General features: G+C 53.9%; 1 protein-coding gene across 1 annotated transcript in view; it reads right to left on the minus strand.

Annotated features, from left to right (window-relative positions):
* SLC9A1 (solute carrier family 9 member A1) overlaps window positions 1-25,147 on the minus strand; it is a 49,854-nt gene that overhangs the window by 8,381 nt on the left and 16,326 nt on the right. The window contains exons 2-3 of the mRNA XM_057701610.1: window positions 4,075-4,535; window positions 724-974 (exon numbers count right to left, since the gene is read on the minus strand). Of these exons, the coding sequence (XP_057557593.1) occupies window positions 724-974; window positions 4,075-4,535 (712 nt within the window). The remainder of the gene's footprint in view (window positions 1-723; window positions 975-4,074; window positions 4,536-25,147) is intronic.

Consider the following 25,147-nt stretch of genomic DNA (forward strand, 5'->3'; position numbering starts at 1 on the left):
TGGGCATATTCTTGCATTTTCCAGATGAGAGATCTGAGACGTGTAGAAATAGCTGCCTGCCCAGTGTCACACTGCCAGAGAGTGGCCCACCTCCTCAGCCTGTGCCTTTCCCCTGAGGCCACGCTGCCCCTCCACCCAGCAGGAGTCAAGTCTGTAGCCTTGGGTTTATCTGCCCAAGTGTGGTGTCCCTTTAACGTGTGGGGGTCCCCACAGGGAGCTCTCTTCCGAGCAGCAGCCCATGCCCTCCCAGCCTGGCGCCCACACGTGAGCCCCACTCCTGCTGGCCCAGCCCCCTCACTGTCCCGGCCAGCCCCCGGATCCAGCCCCGCCCCCGCACTTCCAATGGCCTCCCCTAGTGGGAGAACCTTTGCACCTCACTGCCTCTCCACGTCCCCCCCTCCCGCCCCCCAAGACCCAGCTGGGGCCTCAGGACCTCCAGGACCCTCACTTCAAGGGAAGCCTCAAGCCTCCTTGCTGGGGCTGCTGAGAGGAGCAGCGAGCGCGCGTGTTGCCTCCGGCTCCCACCAAAGGGCTCTCTTTGCGACAACTGAAGAGAAACAGCAGGGCTGAGACGTCTCAGAACCCTAAAACTCAGTGCTTCCAGGGGCAGCCCCAGGACCTGGAGCCTGGACCTGGGAGCTGGGCCCTGGGGAGCTCCCCTTGACCCTACAAGCTGGGGAATCCGAGTTGGTGTCCCCCTCCGCATGCCACGCCCAGACTCACGCCATGATGCCTGACAGGTGGAAGAGCTCGGCGGACAGGTAGGCCATGTAGCTGTAGAGGAAGACGAAGAGCGGCTCGATGACGCGGATGTGGGAGGTGAACCGGGAGGTGAAGGCTGCGATGATCCCGTAGACCACGCCCACAAACACCCCGCCCAGGGACACCACGAAGAAGCTCAGGAAGCCGAGGACAATGTCCACGATGCCCACACGGTCGTAGTTGGCAAACTCCTCAAAGAGGTGATACAGGACCTGGGAAGGGTGTGCAGGCTGGTCGGCAGGAGGACCCTCCCCACGGCTCCCTGGGGTCCACTCAGGGTGATCTTGTCCCCTCTGTTGACCACAGCCATGTGCTAGCAGAGAAACCCTAGCGCCCAGCAGGCGCCAAAACCACCAGCCTAGGGGCCAGAGGGTCTTGGGAGCCTGCAGCGTGCCGTGCCGGTTAAGAGGGCAGCGCTACAGCCAAACCCCCGTGGGTTGAAATTCTGGCTCTGGTGCTCCCCAGCTGTATACATGGGGCAAATGACTCAATCTCCCTGTGCTTCAGTTTTCCTGTCTAGAAAATGGGGATAACAGTACTGACTTTACAGGGCTATTGTGAGATTAAATTAGTTAATGAAGGCACAGTGCCTATCACAGCATTAGCTGCCACTGCACCAAGTTCACCTCTCATGTCCCTGCCTGGATTTCGGTCTTTCCTTCAGCAGAAAGCAGGGGAAGTTCAGATGATGAACTAGAACAGGACTTCTTAGCCGCTAAAGCTTTCTGAAAATATACACAGCCAGGCCACACCCCACTTGGACTGTCTGGAAGTGGGGTCCAGAAATCTGTGCTCAACAAGCCCCCCAGGTGGTTGCAATGAACCTCCAAGTTCAGACACTATGGAACTAGAGGCCCTCTACAGCTTCCCCACCTCCGGGCTGGGGAAATAAACAGTCATTGTAACACCACCATCAGACTTTAAGTGGCACTTCATACACTGTAAAGCCCTTTGATTATGGTCACCCTGCTCGATACACAGCAGCCTCATGAGGTAGGCGGGCTAAGGGTGCCTGTTCCCTTGCTAAACTGAGGCTCAGAGTGGTGAAGTGACTTGTCAGAGGGCCCCCCACCCTGGAGCAGCAGAACTGGGCCTAGAACTTGTTTCCTGACAGCAGTGGATGGGGCCTCCCTGGGGATTCAGCTTTGAGGTTCTGCCCCCTCTTAGGTGCTGGCTACCTGGACTGCTCCCAGACAGCTCTGCCAGGAAACCAGCTGGGAAATGTCCAGGCCCGGGGGGTGTGGAGGGAGTGAGGAAGAGGACCTGAGGATGCCTGAGACAGAACCCTCCAAAGCCCCCAGTACCTTGGCCACACCTGGAAGCGGGGCACCTTTGCTCCAGGGCAAAGGCCTGAGGCCACGCAGCTCGAGGCAGCCTTCAGCTCTACTGTCTGGGAAATGGGGCACTCACACCCACGCCCAAAACTCTAGAAATGGCCCGACGTGGGCCAGGCAGGAAGGGGAGATGCCAAGCACTGGCCAGTCCCCAGTGCTGCCAGGACACAGCCATCTGGGAGACAGGGCAGGTCTCCGGCAGAGGACAGCAGTGTGTTCTTAGTCCAGGCTACCTAAACTTACTTACTCCCGGACTGAGGAAATTCACAGGTCCTAAAGTGCACCGCTTGGGCCAATGGGGCTGGTATAGAGGTCAAGGTCCTCCTTTCTGGTCTGGTACCACTGTCACTCTGACTAAAGAGGCAGAGGAGCATAGTGGTAAGCGTTTGGACTCTGGCCTCAGACTGTGTAGATATGAACCCCAGCTACATCATTTACCACTAATATGACCTTGAACAAGTTCCTTAACCTCTTGGTGCCTCAGTTTCCTTGCCTGGAAAACTGGAAAAAATTACCATGCTAATGTTATAGAGCTTCTGTGCAGATTAGATGAGACAATATATATTCAGACAGGAAGTACTCATTGAACACCAGTAATTACCACCACCACTGCCACCATCTTGGAGAGGCATGGCCGCAGGCCCAAGGTGGCCAGACTGAGGCACCTACTCTTGCAACCACGCCCCACTGCTCCCCAGTAGTGCTAACCTGAAACCCAACACCCACACCCTCTAGGTAGGGCTTTGTCTCTGGCACCCACCGATTTTGCAGACATCAGTGAGTGTGACTCCCATCAGAACCCCAGGGGGACGACAGGCGAAGTACTGCAATCCCTGTTACAGATGGGGCAACAAGCTGGTGTGGTAACCATGGGTGAGAGCAGGTGCCAGAAGAGACAGGACAGACGCCGGCCTGCTCAGGCCAGGCCGCTGCTCCACCAGCCTCGAGAGGAGCGGACGAGGGTGGCAGGGTAGGAAGAGGGAGAGGAAGCCGAGGCTGTCGGCAGCCGACCACCACTGTCTGTCGCTTCTTTGAGTGCGGCTTCCTGAGGGGCTGGGGATGAAGTGGGAGTGCGTGTGTGAGCATGCACAGGGCGTGCACACGTGTGCTTGTGTCTTCCTGTGTGGGCAGCTGCTCTCTGAGGGGTCCAGCTGGGGTGGGGGGTGTAGGTGTTTTTCACAACACAATGTGAGTGTGCACATACACGTATCTGTTTCCTGAGGAAGCCGGCTGGGAGGAAGGGTATGTGCAAATACATACAGCCTTGCCACGTGCAGACCCTGCAGTGGGGGTCTCTGTCCTCGCTACCCCTGGCAGGAAAGCACTAACTGCTCTGCCACTTTGCAGCTGTCAAAGGTGAGGCCCAGAGGGGTATAGTCACTTGCCTAAGGTCACACAGTAATAAGCAAATGGCCAACCCAAACCAACCCACCTTACTTGTCACTTTCTGGAGGTTTTGGAGGCAAGCTCCCCTTCCACGATTGCTGCCCCCAAACTCTGCACAAATTCAACTCTATCTTAAGACGCAGCTAACATGAAAGCTGAAATGCCCCTCAGAGACTAAATGGACTATAAAGGGTAAACTGAGGTACAAAGAGGATAAGAAATTTAACCAAGATCACACCACAACCCATCAGGGACAGAGCATATGACCTGGTAAGGCCAAGAGCTCAGGCCCCGGAGTCAGACAGACCTGGCTTCTAATTTTGGTTCTATCATATTCGAGCAAGGTATTTAACTTCTTTGAGCCTGGTTCTTCCTCTGTAAAAGTGAGAATAATAAGCACCTCCTAAGGTGGTCATGGGGATGAAATGAGATCATCCACGTCCCGTGCCCAGCATGGCGTCCGCACACAGCAAGCAGGAGTGGACATGTGCTATCTTATTACTATCATTAGCGGGTGGGTGTGGGATTCACTCTGGACCTGGATTCGGGTCTGCGTCTTGTGTGCACGTAGGTGTGGTCCCTGCCCTCTCACCACAGTGACGGCGTCATTGAGCAGGGACTCCCCGAAGACAAGGATGTGTAGCAGCTCGTTGATATGAATTTCCTCGAAGACAGCCAGCACGGCCACGGGGTCCACGGCCGAGATGATGCTGCCGAAGAGCAGGTTTTCCAGAAGGCCGATGTTGTTGATCTGCTCACCGCCCACCAGGCACACGGCGTACATGAGGCCACCGAGGAAGAAGGCGTTCCACAGTGTGCCCACCACGGCGAAGATCAGGATGGTGCCCAGGTTCTCTGTGAACTGCCGCAGCGGCAGGAAGTAGCCCGCATCCAGGATGATGGGCGGCAGCAGGAAGAGGAAGAAGACATCCGACTGCAGGAAGGGGGGCGTCTCCCCCACGCCCTTGATCAGGCCTCCCACCAGCAGCCCCACCACAATCAGCAGGCAGCTCTCCGGGACAATGCTCGAGATGGTGGGGATCACATGGAAACCTGCAGAGGGTGAAAGAACAGGAGGCACGGGCTTGCGGGGAGCCAGGAGGACAGAAGGCTGGGGATGGGGCCTGGGGAGGGCAGCTGGTGAGGGGGGTACGGGCTTGGTCTCAGAGGGCTGCTCTGTTAATTCTCTGAGCCTCAGCTTCCTTGTCTGTAAAAGAGCTGATAATACCAGCCTCACCGGGTTGCTGTATAAACTAAGTGACAATGTTGTTAAAGTGGCTTTTTTCAAAGGATATACAGGTGCCATCTCTGTCACTGTCATACAGCAGTAGAGAGAAGCAGCTCTGTATGCCTCCAGAAGGCAGAAATTATACATTGATTACTGAGGCTCCAAGTACCTCCAAGTTCCCTGACCACTCTGTCTGCCCAGGTGCGGGCAGGAGTCCTTCTCTGATGCCTTCCCATCCCACAACTTTAATCCACAATCCTAAGGGCATTACCTATGCCTGAACCCAAGTCACTTTCCAGGCACAAGTTCAGGGAGACAGATGTGAGCTCAAGACCAGGCCTAACAATCTAACAAATCCATCTGAGGGAAGACAGCAAGTTCCCCATCACGGAGGTATTTAAGCAAAAGGCAGACAATGGTTGGTGGGGAAGTGACACAGGAGACAGGAAGAAGCACAGAGGAATCAAAGAATATCAGTGCAGGAAGGAATCTGGGGAGTCACAGTGCCTGGGGCCTGCAAACATGCAGAACGCACGCAGCAACTTCCAACCCCAGGCTCATGTGCTTTCCTGCTGAACCCAGAGAGCTGCTCAGGAAGCTGACAGCAATACGTCAGTTTTGCATGTGAGATAAAACCTGTTTGCCACCCTGTTTCTAGCCCAATTCCTCCTACTTTCCCCATTAAGGCATAAAATGCCCCTTTGCCTGAGAACCACCAACTACCTCCCCAAGCCAGGTCCTGACCAGCAGCAGGCCACTGTCTGCAGCGGGCCCCCTTGGTTCTAAACCCAGAGACGGGAGGTAACAGAAATCCCTTTCAGAGAGGGTCCCTTTCAGAGAGGGCCCCTCTCAATGCCAGGTTTGGCCCCAAGCTCCCTGTGGGTTTTTGGTTTGTCTTGGGTGGGAAGAAAGAACATCCCTCCCTATGCCCGAAGCCCTCCTGCTCTCAGGTACTGATCTGGGTGGTGCCAGTATAGCTACGAGTCAAGACTCAATATACTCTCTCGGCCCAGAACCTTGTCATAGCACCAAGCATCCAGGAGCTACTCAAAATATATTGGAAAAACACATCTCCAGGGACTTCCCTGGTGGCACAGTGGTTAAGAATCTGCCTGGCAACACTGGGGACACGGGTTAGAGCCCTGGTCTGGGAAGATCCCACATGCCATGGAGCAACTAAGCCCGTGCACCACAACTACTGAGCCTGTGCTCTAGAGCCCTCGAGCCACAACTACTGAGCCCATGCACCACAACTACTGAAGCCCGAGAACCTAGAGCCCATGCTCTGTAAGAGAGGCCACCACATGGAAAAGCTCACACACCACAACTAAGAGTAGCCCCCACCCACTCGCCACAACTAGAGAAAGCCCTTGCACAGCAACGAAGATTCAATGCAAGATAAAAAATGTATGAATAAATAAATAAATAAAAATAAGGTGTAAAGCCACGGTCCCAATCCAGGCCTGTCTAACTCCAAAAAAAGCAAAAACAAAACCAAAAACGCATCTCCATCTTAGGCCAGGGGACCTCAAAACAGACCTGACCAAAAGTCACCTCTTGCTGAAAAGTGCCCCCTCCCATCTCTGAATGTCCTTCAGTGACCCTCAGTGTTCACCTGGCTGGTATACTGGGAAGGGCTGGGTCAGGTTGAGTCCAAGTCTCCCTTGCTCTAAAAGTTAAAGTCCAAACTGTCAGCACTGCCTCCATCATCTGGTCTTGCTCATGTCTCATGCTCCCCACTGTCAACTTTTTTTTTTTTGGTCGCATCATGTGGCTTGCAGGATCTTAGTTCCCTGACCAGGGATTGAAGCTGGGCCCACGCCAGTGAAAATACCGAGTCCTAACCACTGGACAGCCAGGAAGTCCCCCCACTGTCTCGTCTTATGTTTCAACATTGACAAATTCCGTGCAATTTGCCCAAATGAGCTACAACCTCTTTTGCCTGGAGAACTTTGAGTAGTCTAGTTTGCCTCTCCAGAACACCATTCCTGTACCTCTACCCCCACTGTGTGTGGCTGACACCATATCCCTCTGCCTGCCTCCTCCAGGAAGCATTCCCTGACCACCCCTGTCTGCCCAGATCAGGGCAGGAGTCCTTCTCTGGTGTCTTCCCCATCATAAACTTTGATCCACAATCATGACCCAGATTCCTTTGTCTCCTTGACACCTAGCGAGGTCAGACAACCCAGGCAGAAGCAGTGGGGGCAGGACAATGGCATCACACCTGAGACCTGCACTGCCCTGGAGAAGAGACAGGACAGCATGGGAGTTTGGGGGAGCCAAACCCAGGCAGCTGACCTCAACGCCCTACCCCCCCACCCCCACCCCTGGGAGCTGAGCACCAACGGCTGCCTCAGGAGAAGGCAGAGTCTAAAGAGACAGCCCAGGGCAGGTGAAGGACAGCTTCCACCTCCACCTAGCACCTTAGGCTTTGAAATTGCCTCACCGTCCTCACTGCCATCATCCAATCCATAGAGCTTTCCTGGTCCCAGGAAGTGCCAGGCAGTGTACCAGAGACCTAGAGACAAGTAAGCCACAGCCCTTTGGGGGGGGGGGGGATGGGGTGTGTGTGTGTGTGTGTAAAGAGCCAAGAGCAATAATGTGAAGAATGTTCATTACTCCTAAAGGTGTGTCAGGAGCCAGGCCCTGAGCAGGGAGCCTGGCACATGTCACCTCTTTAGTCCTCACAACAGTCCTGTGGGATAGGTACTGTCCCCATTTTGCAGAAGAGAAAGCTGGGGCTCGGCAAAATTCAGCAGCCTCCCCGAGTCTAAAGGAGGAGTTCGACTCTAGCTCAGAGCATCTCACTTTCTTCAAATAAGCCAGCCCCAAGAGTACCTAGGGCTAGAGCCCTGCTTCCGGAGCAGATTCCTACAGGTCTTCCTGTGTTGGCCCTGCCTCTTGGGGAGCAGAAGGAACTGGGCCCTGACAGGCAAAGGAAGGGGAGGGCGGGCCCAGGCTGGGGAGGAAGGTCTGGGATCCATTCTGGCCCCTGGCCTGTGGGTAGGCGGCACATTACTGGAAAGCAGCTTCGGGGGAGGGGGTGGATTGTGTCATCAGTGCAGCGGAAGGGGGCCTGAGGGCCTGTTCTGGCCTGTCCCTCTCCCAAGGCCCTGACTCCACCGGTCGTCCCCACCCTGCCTCCATGAAGAGTCCCCTAAAAGCACATGAAGCTTGCTGACACTGAGTGAGGTGAAAGGGGGACAGCTGCGCCCCTGGGCCCCTGACAAAGGCCCAGCATTGAGGAAAGACCCCAAGTTGCCAAGAAATGAGGCAAAACTTCCAGGACTCGAACTTGTGGCAGTGGTGATGTCACCAGGATGGAATCGGGTGGGGTAGAGGCAGTTAGAATCAGACCCAGAGCTATGAGAGCTGAAACAGACCTTGGAGAGCATCCACATCCTCTATTACATGGTTGGGGAAACTGAGACTCAAAGAGAAGCGGTGACCTGTCAATGGTCATGACCAGTCCCACCATGAGAACCCGTGAAGCTCCAAGTCCAGTGATCACTCAAGCCACACGGCCTCCTAGGGAGCACCCAGGCCTCCCAGAGCAAGGACAGGAGGCGCTGTGGAATTCAACATCTTGCCATAGGGCAAACCCGCTGACACAGCTTGGGGCTGGCCTCCCTTTTGTATGAAGAGGATGGGGGAGGGAAGAGGTGTTTCTCACTTTGCCCAGTGTAGGTGGCAGTTGGGCAACTGGGGGCCCTGGGGGAACACACATACACATGTATACACACTCCCACACACTCTCGCTCTGACACACACTCACTCTCACACCCACGCTCTCACTCTCTCACACACGTACTCTCTCTGACACACACTCACACCCACACTCATTCTCTCACACACACACTCTGACACACACACACACTCACGCTCTCACTCTCTCATACACATACTCTGACACACACACACACCCACACTCACTCTCTCTCACACGCACACTCTCTCTGACACACACGCACACACTCACACGCTTGCTGTCTCTGACACGCACACTCTGACAAACACACGCACTCAGCCACCCCCTTACTCTTTCTTACACAGACACACACATCCTCTCTCTCTGACACACACGTACACTGAACAGGCACTGGACTAAACTTCAGACTGATGAGGGGCTCCTGGTCCTCCGCAGCTTCTCCGCTCTTCACCATGAGAACATTTTATTTACATCTCCTCAGACTGAGTCCCCATCTGCTGAGACTGGCACGGTGGAGCAGGCAGGCGAGGCTGTCCCACGTCACCCTTGGTTGCCAGGGTGACCAGACACCCCAATCCCACTTCCTGCATCTCTCCCCTGGCCTGGTGGCCAGAGGGGAGTGCCGGGAAGAGGGGCCACCTTGGCCCACCAGTGCCGGGGTCACCAGGGACCCAGGGGCACGCGAGGGGCTCTGCCGCCCTAGTTCCATGCCTGAGGACTGCTCTGGGGCTGCAACTCGGCCAGGTCCCAAGGGATTCCTGGTTGCACAACGATTCCATTTCTTTAACTCCCTCTTCAACTGCCCCAGCAACCAGTCTCAACTACAGTAATGAAAGGTAATACCTCCCAAGGAAAGCCTGGCACGCTACAGTTTATAGCAGTGTGCTCTGATACGTCTAACTCACTTGCACCTCACCAAGCTCTGGGAAGTCACAATTACCATCCCCCCACTCTAGAGAGGAGGAAACTGAGGCAGGAAAGATGAGCAACTTGCTCAAAGTCAAGCGGCTGGTAATTGATTCAAATCCAGGCAGTCTGGCTCCAGTCTGTGTTCTTAGCCACTCACCCACCATGTTATCCCTGGTTTTATTCTCATTTTGTTTCTCAGGGGAGCATCAGAACCCAGGACTGAAGAGCCCCAAACTGGTTCCCAGGGGGCCAGAAGCAGTATTTCTTTCCATAAGCTCTTCTCCAGGGAAGTCTTGCCTCTGCTCCTGGTCCACTCAAGACCTGGGGGAGTCCTTCCCATCTTTTAAGCCTGCCCCCTCACTCCCCAGTTAACTCAGCCAGAACGGGTCAGTCCTCTCCTAAACTCTGAGGGTAGGAGGGGAACTGTCAGACTGCTCAGCCCTTGCCGGCCTGGTCTGTATTCAGCTTGGGTCTCCACTGGGGCTGGAGGGTTCTTTGGGGTAGGAAGGGCTCTGATTCTTCTTGAGTCAGATTCCTCTCAGCGTTGATTCTTCCCACCATCAACGTCAGCTCTGAGGCCCAGGGAGAAAGATAAACCAGACACAGTCGCAGCCTCAGTAGGTTCGCAGCCAGACCAGCAGAGACAAAGACATGTGGCACCTGCCACTCTGCCCTGGGATCCAATCAGGGTGTACTCACTGACTAGCTTGGTGGCCTTTAGCAAGTTATGTCTCCTACCCTTGGTTTCCCCGTCTGTGTAAAAGCCTATTTCAGAAGGTTTCTGGAGCACAAGAGGACATAATGAGGGCAAAGAATGCCAAACAATGCTGGCATTCAGTGTTAGCAAAAAGCGATGACTATTATTAATATAATCTTCAAAACCCAAGTATAACACGAATCACTCTACGTTACCATGACCTATTGGTGCGCACTTGTCCATCACTTAGGCTTTAAGCTCCCTAAAGGTTGGAACTTTCTAGAGTCATCTGGGTCTCCAGCTGCCAGCACAGAGTATAAGCATTAACTATTTGTGGATTGAGATAAAACTGACTTTCAGATGTGGAGCGTGGGAAAGAGGAAGGAGGTAGGGGGCTCTAAAATTTCCAGAGTTGGTGATACTCCCAGAGCAGGGACCATCTGAATTGGGCTCTGAAGTTTGCCAGAGAGAGAGAAGCAGGAAAAAAGCCTTCCTAGGGTCTGTATTCTTTAGATTCCAGGACAAGTACGCTGCACATAGCAAATGGATGTATGAGTAATGAAGCAACGAGTGAAAAACAAGGAAAGAAAAAGACAAATAGGAAGGCTGACTTCACCAAGCCTCTGCCAATATCCAAATGTGAGCGATGCTGAGAAGATTAAATGAGATGGTGTATGTAAAACACTTAGCACAATACCTGTTACACGTCTTTGAGTCTTGGTCCCTTCTCTGTCATGATGATGATGAGTGACCTGGTCACCCAGTGACCAGGGTGGCTGTATCACTGAGATCATTTATTTAGAGCTCCTGACCCACAGGAGTCACCCAATGAATGACAGTTTTTGAAAAATGTAAACCAACAGTGCCCTGTCGGTAAGACTATATTTAATCATAATTCACTTTAGGATACAATCTCCAGCACAGAGAAGGAGAAGAACATTTACTGGACACTTAGAGGGTCTGTCGTAAGGCTTTTACATATCTCCTCTCATTTCATCTTATATCCTAACCCCCATTTGACAGATGAAGAAAAGGAGGCTCAGAGAGGTGAAGTGACTTGCCCAAGGCTACCTAGCTGGGAAGTGGCAGAGTCAGAATTAGAACCCAGGTCTCCCAATTGCCAGTTCCTTGTGCTAGGCTGCATCAATGAAAACTAAGCCTGTGAGCCTCAACAGGAAGAGAATTCAAGTCTGCAATCTGCCTCCCCTGCAACACAGCCAAAAATAAATCTGTTCCAAGTACCTGGAGAAGAACTGTTCCCCGTGCTGGGGAGTCAGTCTCTTTCTGTGCCTTTTCCCACCATTCTTCCAAACAGCACCTCTATCTCTAGCCTGTTTCAATCCACATCTCAGGGAGACAGGGTTCCACCCTCTGGGAACATCAAGTCTGTGTGGGAAATTAGCTGCTAAGCTAGCTGAGAACACAGCAGCATTCACTGGGTTACCTGAGGCATGGGGAAAAGAGGACTAGACCAAGAGGTCAAAACCTGGGTTTGAGGCCTAGCTCTGCCCTTTAGTAACCAGGAGCCTTGGGTGAATCATTACACCATAGACAGGCCTCAGTTTCCTCATGTGTAGACAAGTGAGAATCAAGGGACTGGACACAGAAGCACCTTGTACCTTGTGATGTGGCAGACAAACTTCAGAAATGATTGATGAAGGAGAGGTAAGGACAGAAATGTCACACGGACTGGAGGGGGCAGGGGGCCGAGGAGACTTGAAAGCAATAAGCAGTGTGATGCTGTGACTGCCGGGCCCTCTTGGAGACCTGGCAGGAGAGGCTGTGATCAGGATTCTGGGTTGGTTAACCCTTAGCACTTAACCTCCCATCCCTAACAACCCCTGTCCTCCAGGTGCTAGAAGTCCCCAAACACCATCTCTGTGCAAACAGAGGGAAATCCTTCACCTTGAACTTCTACCCACCTTTCAAAACCCAGTGCAGGTATCACCTCCTCTGGGAAGCCTTCCCTGAACCCCCAGGCTTAGTCAGGTGCTCCTTGCAAACTAAGGAGTGAGAACTCTGCAGCTGGTGTTCTCTAGTCGACCTGGCAGCCCAGCCCATGGCCCTGGGCCCCACAAAAATAACGCTCAGTATAAGTGGGTTAGGGGAATGATGGAAGCTTCCTAAAGGATGTGGGATTGAAGTTGGGTCTGGAGGGCAGGGGGCTCATGGGGGAAGAGTGAACAAATGAACAGAGAGGGCACCTTAAAAGCCTTCCGAGGACCCTGCGGCCTCCAGCCAGCCTGGAAATGAGACTGGAAGTGAGGGAGGCGCTGGCACAAGCTGGAAGAGGCAGGCATGCAAGGACCTGAGTCGAGGGGCCCGAGCTCATGTCGCAGGCCTCAGAGGGACCCCTGACCTTCAGGCCTGGCCCTACATGCCTCTGACCTGGCCTTGAGGCAGGTTCTATTCCTGCCCTGCCTTTCACTCCCACCAGACTTCTCCCCAGGTCTCAAGACCCATTTCAGTACCCCCTACCCCCCTCACCTCACCCTAGGCTGGGCAGCACCTCTAGGTACCTAGTCCAGCCTCCCCAGTCACCTAAGCTCTCCACAAACATTTGTTGAATGAATTTCACTCCGGCAGATTCTCCCCACCCGCCACAGGGTGGAGAGTCCCCATGCAGTGAGGTGGAGGATGACTCACACAGGGGAGGGGATGTAGGGATACGGAGGACAAGGGACTGGCAGTAAACGGCCTGTGTGTGTTGATACAGAGCTCCAGCAGGCAACGGCAGGGCCTGGCACGGGAGAGGTCTCCAGGCAGCCCGTTGGGGTGGCAGCTCAAGGGGGTGGGGTAGGACCTCAGGCTCCAAAAACTTCCATGGCTGGTTTGGGCCTGGCAGGGGATCATGTGATACACGCTGGTTTCTTTAGATTTTTTTCAAAATGGAAACATATTACTTTGGTGATAAATGAAATCATGGTCATTTAAAACTTTCTTCCAAAAGTATATAAGTGCATTACGTCAAAGGAGAATAAGCCACCAGTGAGTCTCCTTTTCCTACACCCACTCTATTACCCCCTACATCTATTCTGTGTAAATGGTAATTCTGCACTCTGTGCTGTAACTGCTTCTATGGGATGGAGACCACGCTAAGCACTTCACTGCAGCATCTTGTTTAATTCTCTCAAGAACCCTACTGCAGTAGGTACTATTATTGTAGCCATTTTAAGGTAAGTAAAGAGAAGGTCAAGGGATGACCACTTACATGCCCCAAGGTCAGAGAGCCAGGGCTACAGAGCAGTGTTTCAGCCCCAGGCTGACCCCACCCCCCAACCCCCATCCTTGCTCCCCGTGCAGGAACCTCACTGTGTATGTGGCCTTGCCTGTGCCATTACGTACTGGACACTCCCTCCACGATGGCATGAGGCTGAAGGCTGCTTTCTTATACTCTGAGATCCTCCACTAAGAGCTCCAGAGAGGGCTGGCCTCTGTGGCTGGCAGTGAGACTGGAGGGCCTCAGCTTCTGCTTTCTCCTGACCCTGTGGTACCATTGGCATCAGAAAATTCCAAATCACATCCCTTGCAAAGGAGGCCCTTCTGGGCTCCCCAGATTTCAAGCACAAAGTGTGGAGGAGAGGAAAGCACAGAATGCTTGAGCTGGAAAAATAACCTGGGATTCATCTGGTTTCAAGCCACCATCCCCCTCCTTTCCTGGTGCCCCAGGTATGCGGCTCTCCAGCTCGGGCTCTGCCCTCCCCGCCCATTCCCAATCCTGGCCCTGTCGTGACTCCTGCCAGACTGCTCTCAGAACTTGCAGTCGGCAGCAGGAGCTCCAAGCACCAGTCTGCCCCACACCTGGGGTGGGGAAGAAGCAAGAGGCTCCATAGGAGAGGTTCTATTTCTAGAAACTTTAGAGCCCTGGAAGGCTAGATTTTTCTTTTCTATTCCTCTTGGTGGGGGTAGGGTGTAGCTTGCAAAATGCAAATTTAGGAGAAAACTTAAATTGAGTATACCAAATACCTGTTGTTCTTAGTGTCCCAGTTGAAAGTCACCTAGCTTAGAAGCATAACAATGAACTAAATTCATTACCTGTAACTTGAACTTGCTCACGACATCATCACACTCAGATAGAGAGGTGGAGTACAGAGAGGTGGCGGTAGGAAAGCAACACAAAGAGAAATTCTACCATTTCCAGGACAACAGCCATGCAGAAAGCAAGTCCTGGTGCCCCATTTTCAGCTGCTGTGATGGGGGGGTGGGGGAGGGGCAGGGGAGCTGCAAAGGGAGAAGGGGACTTAGGTGGTGCTGGCTGGGTGGGGGGAGAGGAGGAAAACAGCGGCCAGGGGAGGCAGCCGGGTCCCACTCCATTGGCTACAGAGTCTACTATGTGCTTCACAGCATCTGGGGGTGGTGATAAAGAAGGGATGCCAGGCACCCCGCAGCTAGAGCGTTTTGGTGACCTCTCAGGAAGTCCAGAAAGACAGCGATGAAAGAAAATGACTCTCAGAGGACAGAGCTTGGAGTGGGCCTGAGAAGGTGGGGAGGCTTCCAGTGGGATGGGCGTGGGGTGATGCTTAGGCCAGTGTGTCTGGGTGTGCACAGGGTAGACCTGCAGAGTGGCAAGGCCTCAGGAGCTGAACTCTCATTTCCCTACCCCCAAACCTGCTCCTCCTCCCATGGTCCCCATCTTCCCAGCATCACTCGGGCCCCAAATCCTGGAATCATCCTGGGGTTGATGCCTTTCTTTCCCTCCTTTCACTCCTTTCTCTCACAACCCATAACCAATCCAGTGGTAAACCCTAGATTTGGCTCCACTCACTCCCTTCTGGCTCTACTGGCCTCCTTGCTTTTCCCTGAACGCAAATATGATTCCACCCCAGGGCCTTTGCATTTATTGGCTCCTCTGCCTGAAATATTCTGCACTGAATATGTGCAGTACAGATTCCCTCCCTTCTTACAGGTCCATCCTCAGGGAGGCCTTCTAATACCCTCCCTATCTGTTTCCCCTGCTTTATCATTCTGTAGAGCACTTACCACTTCCTGACCATCTGTATGTGCTCACTGATGGTTCTCCTGACCCAGGATGTGAGCTCCATCCAGGCAGATTAGCGCCTACAGTTGTGCCTGGCACACCGTAGGCTCGCAATCAGTATTTGCTCAACGGATGATTGTCTCCTGCCTCAGTGACCTAACAAGGTTGGTGTGTGGACCACACGAGACCCAGACAGGGGAGCACTAAGCAGACTGCAAGAGTGTGCTCACATCGTGTGGCTGGTTGGCTGTCTTCCCTCCAAATTGCTCCTTAAGGGCAGGGATCCTGTCCTACTCACCGTTGACTCTCCAGCACTTACTACAGAGCCTGGCACAAGGCAAAGACAAAACCTGTTTGTTGAGTCTGCATGACTATTCGAGGGCAGAATTCCTGTCGTAATTTAACCTAATCTCCAGTGTTTAGCACTAAGCTCGTGTGCACTAAACACTAGCTGAGCTGGCCTGAGCCTGAAGGAAGGGCTGGGGTTAGGGAGGTAAGGCCTTCCAGGCAAAGCCCTGGAGTCCAGAGAGGCACGACAGGCAGAGTGTGGTGTAGGCAGAGGACTTCTACTGGGCACAAATGACAGTGAAGGCTGAAGAGGAAATAATTACTCAGATGGTCATAGAGCAGCCTTTCCTCTGGTCCTCACTAAAACCCAGGCCAGTAGACAACAGATGAGGAAACAGAAATTCAGAGAAATCCAGACATTCACCCAGGATCACATGGGTGGCAGCAGAGCCAGGTTACAAAGCCGAGACTGCTTGTGAAAGGTCTTAAATAGGCCTGGGGAATTCTGGGTCAACCTGATGAACCAGGCAGAGCTGCTGGAGGGCATTGACAGACATGGCAAAAAAGTCCTGGCTGCAAGCCCCTCAGGGAGGGAGTCAGGGAAATGGTGCTGCCCCCAAGCCCAGCACCCTGGGGTGCAGCAGAGCTCTTCAACTGCCCAGCCATCGAGCCTAGGCTCCAGGGGCAGCCGGCACTGCTTCTTGCAGATTCTAGCAGGTGGACAAGCCCAGTCTCCCATCTCACCTCCAAATGCCTGTAGAGACTAGAAAGCAACACTGGGAGAGGAAAAGGGCCTGAGCCAAGCCCAGGCTGGGGATCAGGAGACCTGGATTCCAGTCTAGACCCTGCCACCAACCCACTAGATGTTTTGAGCAAGCCCTTGCCTTTCTCTGGCCTCAGTTTCCCCATCCTCAGGGACATGTTGAGAGCCTTTCCAGCTCTGACATCTGACCAATGAGCCCTGGTGATGGACAAAGCCAGGGCTCTGTAATACTCACCATCATCTCTGTCTATGCCAACAAGCATGATGTCTGGGCCCAGAACAGTCTTCATGCAGAGCAAGACTGCACAAGGCAGCACAGGGCAGTGTAAAGAGCCCTGGTCTGCCAACAAAGGAGCTGGCTTCTGTCCCAGTCCTAAACTTGAACTTCTCTGATATCTCTGACAAATCACGGTACTGCCCTGAACCCCACTTCCTTCCTCCCTAGCATGAGGATAAAGCACTATCGTGGCACAGGGTGGCTGTGAGAAACAGGAGGGATAGGAGGTAAAAAGACTGAGAGGAAAATAAAACAAACACCCAGAGAGCTGCAGCAATTGCGTGACAACTCCGTTTTCAAGGAAGACATGGAGGGAAGAGGACACATCTTGGATGGAGGGCTGGGATGGCAAGAGGCCTCTCTGCTCCAGGGGAGCAGGGCATGTCTGCCCTCCAGGGCTCAGCCTACAGTGTGGCCCAGTGTGACTGCCACCTGACTTGGGTTTCACAAGAGCACAGCAGGAATATGGTGACACCAGAGGTGCTGGGCCCTCCACTGGAGCAGAGGTTTACCCTAGAGCCTTGGCCCAGCCCGGCAGCCAGGCCCCAGTGAGAGGAGGACTCCCGGTTAGGTGGCAGTCTGCACTAAAGGCAGCTTCTCTTGGAGGCCCGGGAGCCAGCTCCCTGGGAGACTGAGGCAGAGGGACTGGTCCTGGGCTCAAAGGAGGGCTGGGCCAGGGGAGGCAGTCCAGGTGCAGGCTGGGAGCGAGGTGGCTGGGAAGGGAGACATCGGAAAAACAAACAGGGGTGTCACCTCAGCGTTCTGTCCCAAGTTTTAACTCAAACTCAGCTACCAGTCAGGGGAGGCAGGGAGCCTAGCCTTGAGAACCCAGCAGCCTGGTGTCCTGGCTCTGCCACCTACCAGCAGGCACTCAAGCTCTGAGTCTCCATTTCTTCATCTGAAAAGCAGGGATCATCTCATAATCATTTCTATGTCAAAGGCCTGTTGTGAGGGTTCGATGAGAGGATGTATCTGGGGCAAAGGGCTGCCAAAGAAAGTGCTCAGCAAAGGGCACGGTCCCATCGCTGTCCCCCCAGTCCCAGGCCAGAGAGGGCCCGCTGGCACCAGAGCACGGCTGCCGGGGAAGCAGCTGTCAGGCGACCAGGCCACATTCTGAGGCAGCCCCTCCGAAGCAGAGCTTGGTGCCCGTCCCTGTCATCACTGGTTCCAGGCTGAGCCTGGCTGGCAGGAGTTTCTAGAGGTGCTGAGGGGAGGCGGAGGGGAGGCTGAAGAGAGGCAGGAGCCCTCTGGAGCCCCACTGAACCTGCTTCTCGTCCACTGTAAAACCTCCCCCCCCAGGGTACCTGAATACAGATCTCGAGAGCTGTGGATGTGGCTGGGCCACGCAGATGCCGGGTCCATGAAACCTTGGCAGCAGAGGCCCTGAGGCAAGCTGCTGGGGTGGGGAGGCCAGAGTTTCCCCCTAAGCAGGTGCCCGAGGGAGGCAACCATCTCGGGTCTGCCCTGAAAGTCTCCACACACCACTTCTGAAAACAGCCCAGTTGGCTGAGCATCATGAAGGAGGGGGACACAGAGGGCGCGTGGGTGGGCCTCTCCCTGCCTCCTCTCCCTGTCCATGGGGAGGACACCTCAGGCCTCCAGGAGCCAGGAGATATGTGAAGTGGATGGGAGAGCTGAGCATGCTCAGAGGAGGCTGCCCTTTAGAGGACACTGCAGAGATGAGGACACGGCCGGCTGCAGGCCTTGGTCCCGGTGCCAGGAAGGCCTGGAGCTCCAGAAACAGCAAAGGGAAGTCGGGCCTCTCCTGGGGGAGAAGACAGGCAGCAAAATGCCACAGGAGGTTAGAAGAGGCAGGGCCTCCCTAGACCATTTCAATCTGACCCCTCCATTTCACAGATGCAAAGAATGAAGCCCAGAGATAGGCAGGGACTTGGCCAAGGTCACACTGCAAAGTGGTGGCAGGGCCAGGATACATACCCAGGACTCACTGTTCCAAAGCCAGTCCTCACTTGGAACACGGTACCACCTCTCACACTACTCTCACCTTTTTTTAAAAAACAAACAAACAAACCTTTTTTCCAGCACTTCACTGTGCTGCTCTGTACACATTAAAACACACTGCATGATTCTCCTGAAAGTTAGATACTGCCATCCTCATTCTGCAGCTGAGGCAACAGAGGCAGAGAGGGGAAGGGACTTAACCCAGGCCCTACAGCTGGTCTTTTTGACTCCAGAGCCACGGCTCAACCAGGCTGCCTCCATGTGTGAGCCCCGGCTTTCCGTCCTGCTAGGCGGGAGCAGAAGCGTCAGTTCACTTCCAGCTCTGTCACTCCCTTGCTGTGTGACCTTGGAGGTAAGCCACCCACCCACTTTACACCTCTGATTCCCTCTAGGACTCCCAGCAGTAACCCATGTGCCCTGGTTCTGTGTGTGCTCTGCTTGCAGGAGAACCAGGAGCTGTCCCCTAGGCTAGTAAAAAGGAACGGAACTCTTGCAGAGGTACCTCCCGGGCCTGGGTCCGGCCTGTGCGCATGGCCTCGGGGGGGCACAATGCAGCCCTCCAGCTGCCCACCAGCACAGGAAAGGAGAATCACACCACACCCTGTGCTTTCTCATGTTGCCTTAGCAATGCCATGAGATGGGTACTGTCTCCGTTTGTTTGAGGAGAAACTGAGGCTCAGAGCCTAAAGAACTTGCCCAGACGGCACACAGCCAGCAAGCAACACAACTGGTATTTGATCCCAGGACTGCCTGATCGCAGAAGACAAGCTCTGCCCTCAAGCCAGGCTGCTCAACAGGAAACCTGTAACAGCTTCCTGCTATCACTCTCGTTTTCAGGGCACAGGTTCCGGAGTCCGGCTCAGATGTGGAGAGCCTAGCTGGAGGCCGGGAGCCAATCAGTGATGAGCCAGGCATGGAGGGGAAAGGTCCCAGGGAGGCTGAGAGGCTGCCCACCTGCCTACTTGCCTGCTGCCAGCCCACCCCAGAGAAGGCAGTGCCCTGTGCCCAGCGAGGAGTAAAGAAGGTCTCCATGAGCACTTGCTTCTCCCTGGGCAGGGCCCATCATATGATCCTTCACTTGGCACAGAAGTAGGGATGCCTGTGGCAGCAGAAGCTGGGGAAGCAGCCCCTGCAGGGCAGGACGTGGAGGGCCTGGAACTCCGGCTGGATCCCCACTTCTAATCAGCCCGATGGCCCAGCTTCGCCTTGAGACAGGGATGTTAACGACGACAGCGTCACTGAGGGCTCCTTAGTCCTCACGGCCACCCAGTGACGGAGGCCCTACCACACCCACATCACAGATGCGGACCCTGAGGCTCAGAGAGGCCAGGTTACCTGCCTAAGGCCTCGTAGCCCGTAAGTGTCAGGACCAAACAGGACTCCAGCCCAGAAGGCTGACTCCAGAGCTGACAGGTGCTCATCCTCCAGGGTGTTTCTCAGCCAGGTTCCTCATCTGAGCCACAGAGAAAATGATCTGGATACTATTTTCTCAATTCTCTGAAGGATGGACCTAACTAGAACTGTCTCAGAATGTTCAAAGGAGCAGGCTGGGGGCCTCAGTATGGAGGAATTATAGTTATTGTCAGTGGAAAGGAAAGAACACTGTCCCTGAATGCCAGTCCCCACACTGCCCTAACTATGGGCCTCAGGTTTTCTCCCCATTGTGAGGGGAGAGAACCAGGGAACCTCAAATGGCTCTTTCACTCTGGCATCCTAGGATTCAAGGTCACCCAATTCCTCCACTTTCTGGTGCATGTGACCCTGGGTAAGCTAGTTAACCTCTCCAGACCACAGGGTCCTCATTTATAAATGGGGACACTTCCACCCACCTCACAGGGTCAGGAGAGACCCACTGAGTTGATGAAGGCAGAGGGCCTGTGAGACAAGGCTCGATGGAGCACCAGGTGGTGGGGCCTCCTATTCTTTGTGCAGGAGTCCTATGACATCACCATTCACTGCCACTAGCACACGTGTCACTCCACAACCTCACCCTGAAAGCAGATACCAGGGCTCAGAGCCCCTCCCCAAGCCCCACCCTGGACCAACAGAGCACTCCCAGGTGAGGCCTTTCTGGCTCCCTGATATCACTGACCCCAGGTACTTTCACAACGAGCTGCGGCTCCAAGCCAGAGCACGGGAGCCATTTCCGCCGCTGTGTGCCTGGCACCACATGCAGTGGCTAAACACCGAGGAAAGTGGGGCCCACCTGGGCTGGTACCATGCACATCTTATCACGCCAAATTCTTCCCGGGAAGGAGCAGGGTAGTGAGGCAAAGGCCCAGCCCATGCTGGTCAGGGTTTTGTTTCTGGGTTCTTGACCTTGGCCTAGGCTGTAATCTCACAGGCCTGGGAAACCCTCCTCTACCCTCCCGCAGAAGCTGTGAGGGCGAAGGCTCAGGAGACCTGAACACTGAGCTGGAAGCTGTCCGAGTGACTACTCAGATCCAGGCCTTCGTCGGCCTAAGAGGACAAGGGCAGGGGTGCTAAGGAGGCTTCTTAAGGAGAGGAAGTGCGCTCCATGGGGCTGAGGGATCCACACAGCCCCAGGTTGGGGGTCCTAGACCAGGGTTGCATCTCCTTCCCTTCCAAGTCCCTGCTCCTCTGCCCCACCTTCCTGCTTCTTTGCTCTCTTGGACCAGGGGAGGGTGGGGACAGATCACTGCCTGGAAGTTCTTGTCCCCAGTGGCCTTAGCCAGCAACCAGGGGGAGAGTACCCTTCCTCCCTAGCAGGGAGTCCCCACAGATAGGAAGTGGACTGGTTAGAAGGTTAGAGCCAAGCTCTGGTCCAGAGAGAGTGGGAACAGTGCGGGGGAGGGGGGGGACTAGGGGGTGGGGAGCGGGGTGCTCTGTGAAGCTGTAGCTCCAACTCCCCTTGGTTCAGGTCTGGCTCCATCACTTGCTGGCTCTGTGACCTTCCCCAGGCCACTGTTTCCTCACGTGTAAGAGGACAGGCTGAGTTAGCTTCTCAGAGGCCTCCTCTAGCTCTGACAGCCCCTGATTTTACATAATAACCAGCACACATGCATCATTTTCCATTTGCTTTGTATTTTCCCATACTTTGTCTCATTTAAACCTCATGGTAGGACTCCCTGGTGGCGCAGTGGTTAAGAATCTGCCTGCCAATGCAGGGGATACGGGTTTTTTCCTTGGTCCATGAAGATCCCACATGCCACGGAGCAACTAAGCCCATGCACCACAACTACTGAGCCTGCGCTCTAAAGCCTTCAAGCCACAACTATTGAGGCTGCATGCCACAACTACTGAAGCCCATGCGCCCAGCCCATGCTCCACAACAAGAGAAGCCAACACACTGAGAAGCCTGCGCACCACATGAAGAGTAGCCTCTGCTCGCCACAACTAGAGAAAGCCCATGTGCAGCAACGAAGAACCAACACAGCCAATTAATTAATTTTAAATAATAATAAATAAACCTCATGGCATACTTCCGAGGCAAGTATGGGTTCTCCTAGGTTAAGGATGAAAAAACCAAAGCTCAGGGCACTGAAGCCCCAAAACACATCCAGACAGGGCGCAACAGAGCTAGAACTTGCACCCTGGGCTCCGCATAAAGGAAAGCTGAGCACAGTCTGGCCAGGCCAGGGTGAAAGGCCTAAGAGACTGGTTCAGGAGCTCACCCAGCCTGTTTCTCTCCAAGCTGCTCCGCTGACACAAATAAGGGGACTCTTTTAAAAGATCAGACTTAATGACAAAGGTAAGTTGCAAAAGATTATGGACAGCATGATTATTATTGTGAAACTATTTTTATTAAAAAGAACTTCACACAACTATAGGGAAAAGTCCAGGCAGACACACCGCACTGTGAGAAGTGATCAACTCTGCGGAGCGGGTCGGGTGAAAGGGATATGACTTGCATTTTTTTCTTTAAGTACTTATGTAGTGTTTGTTGGTTTTTAAATTTTTTTTCCTTTTTACAGAGGACAACAACAAAAACCTGGGGGGAATTTTCTGAGCACTGGCTCCAAGTCAAAACTCAGTATTAAACATACTGCTGGTAATTGATTATCTCACTTAATATTCACAAAAACCCTATTGAGGGGCTTCCTAGGTGGCGCGGAGGTTAAGAATCCGCCTGCCAATGCAGGGGACATGGGTTCGAGCCCTGCTCCAGGAAGATCCCACATGCCACGGAGCAACTAAACCCATGCACCACAAGTATTGAGCCTGTGCTTTAGAGCCCGTGAGCCACGACTATTGAGCTTATGTGCTGCAACTACTGAAGCCCACACGCCTAGAGCCCATGCTCCTCAACAAGAGAAGCCACGGCAATGAGGAGCCCACGCACCACAACGAAGAGTAGCCCCCACTCACCGCAACTAAAGAAAGCCCGCGCACAGCAAAAAAAAGACCCAACACAGCCAATAAAATAAATAAATAAATTTATTTAAAAAAAAAACCTATTGAGGAAAAGAATATTCATAGCAGCCTTATTCATAGTTGTCAAAAAAGGGAACCAATCTAAATGCCCATCAACAGGAGAACGAACCAACTGTGGCTTCCACACAAGGCAATGCCACACAGCTACAGAAAGACCAAACCTCTGGGACATGATATGCAAAGATAAAGGGGAACCTCCTGGAAATGCTGAGCAAAAGAAGCCAGACACAAAAACTTTTTTGTGTACCTATGTCTGACTGCAGGTATATGGAGTTGAATAACAGGTACAACCAAGTGACAATGACGGAAGTAAAAAGGGTGGTTCCCTCAGAGGAGTGTGGGGTACAGACTGGGAAGGGCGGAGGGGACTCAGGGGGGTATACAGATGTCCTCTATCTCCATCTGGACGTGAACATTTGTAAACAGTCAGTGAGCCATAGGTACACTCTAAGATCAGTGGACTCTACTGCGTGTATGTATGTATGTTATTCCTCAATTAAACACAGGGAAAAAAGTTTTACATGCAGGTGGGAATTATTTCCAGAAAAAAATGATGCTGACAGATCAGGTACTCAGCCTAAGGTTATACAGCTGGCAGGTGGTAGGGCTGGGATTCAAAGCCAGGTTTGTTAGATTCTGAAGACCTTAAGCCTCCAGGCTGTACTGACCCCTGACTGCCCCGAAGGATGCCCTGAATCTCCCAATGGGCCCCTGTGTCACTGCACAGGCAGCCTTGCCCCTGGGTTCAAGACTGGCTTCCTCCTCACTGTTATCACTGTGGTTCAGTCACCTGCTCACACCAAGTGGATGGAGCCTGGCTCCCCAGAAGGCTCAGCACACTGAGGGCCGCGGCTTAACAGGAGAGGCCAAAAAGGAGCAGAGGCCAGGACCACAACGAAAGTCTTGGGCCCAATGGGAGCTGGGATGGGAGGAGAGCTCTGTGTCAGGAGAGGGTGCCTGGTACACACCCACTTGCCATAACAGGTCCTGGCCCACAGTGATGGAATTTCAGACGTGGAAGGATAGCTAAGCAGCAGAGCTGGGTCTGGGTTTGGCTCTGATACCCAGCCCAGTGCTCCAGCCGTTAGGCTTTGCTGCCTCACATTCTCCCATTCAGACCCCAGCTCCTGTTGACTTGGAAAAGCCAGACCCTGCTGGTCAATCTTACCCTTCTTCCCCAGCAGGGACCAGAAGCAGAGGAGCTTTGAGGAACTCGGCTTCCCCAGAGCCACCACATTCTGCTTTAAATTTCCAGCCTGCCCAGGCTCCCCCTCCCCCTCCAAAGGGAGCCGCCTCCTGCAGCTTGGCAGTGGATCCCCCTCTCCTGCTACATCCTCCCCACTCTCCCCCCAACTCCTACACAATCCTTGTCCCAAACCATTTCCTGCAGCTTCCCATCTGATCAGTTTCTTAGGAAGAATAATTATCCATGGAGGGAGGAGGCGGAAGATTCCCAGAGCCAAGAACACTGGGGAAAACTTCATCGAGTTCATTCTCCCCCTGCCAGGAAAGACTTCGTCCTAAACACAGGCCAGTCAGTCACGGTCACGCCTCCTTCCTAAACCTCCGCAGTTCCCACCACTACACTACAGTCCTCGCTGCTCTGCAGTGAATCAGAGGCCTCCCTGATCTGGCCCAATTTCGGTCTGGGCCTTATCACCACCACATTCTAAGTGACGGCGCCAGAACGGAGACCGTCTGCCACCAGGGCCCACGCTGCATTGTGCCGCCTCCCTGTGTCACTTCAGCCTGCCTTGCATTTAAGCTGTTTATGTGTCTATCTCCCACACAAAACATCAGCCACCTCCCACACAGCCCTGCCGTTGCATAGTAGGTGCTCAGAGGCAAGCTGCGGAGAAAGCGGGACGCCAGGGCAGCCGCCCCACCCCTGCAGGAGGAGCAGAGGACTGTGCCAGAGGCAACAGCGTAGGAGAGTAGGGCCACTCACTCCATCACAGAAGCGCTCTGGACCAGGAGTCGAAAACCTGAAATAACCCAGCTCCACCACCGCCCACTGTGGCCTGTGGGCAAGTCATTTCCTCTCCGGCCTTCTGCTTCCTCCTCTGTGAGACGAGAGGGCTGGGCAGACAGTGACGAGCCCTTGGTGCTAGGTGCTCTCCACAGCACTGTCACCGGACCTCCACAGCTCTGCCCAGCAGCCACCACACAGCTGCAGTCCAGGATTCCAGTGCAGGCCTTTTAATCTCCGACCCTCTTATCTTTTCCCATGACACCTCCTGGACTCCTAATTCCGTCTCTAGGATCCCTCCCAACAATAAAGTCTAATTTTCTAATTCCAGGCCTGCCCTTTCCGGGCCTGATAACTCCCCAGGCCACGCACGACCATAAGATTCAGCCAGTAACAGGCATGTCAGGGCAGTGCCATGCCTCTCACATGACAGATCTGGCGACATCCTGCCTAGGGGTGCTGGGGCTGGGCAGGGGAGGGGCAGGAGTCC

This window comes from Hippopotamus amphibius, chromosome 1 (genome assembly GCF_030028045.1).
Source record: "Hippopotamus amphibius kiboko isolate mHipAmp2 chromosome 1, mHipAmp2.hap2, whole genome shotgun sequence".
Classification (NCBI taxonomy): Eukaryota; Metazoa; Chordata; class Mammalia; order Artiodactyla; family Hippopotamidae; genus Hippopotamus; species Hippopotamus amphibius.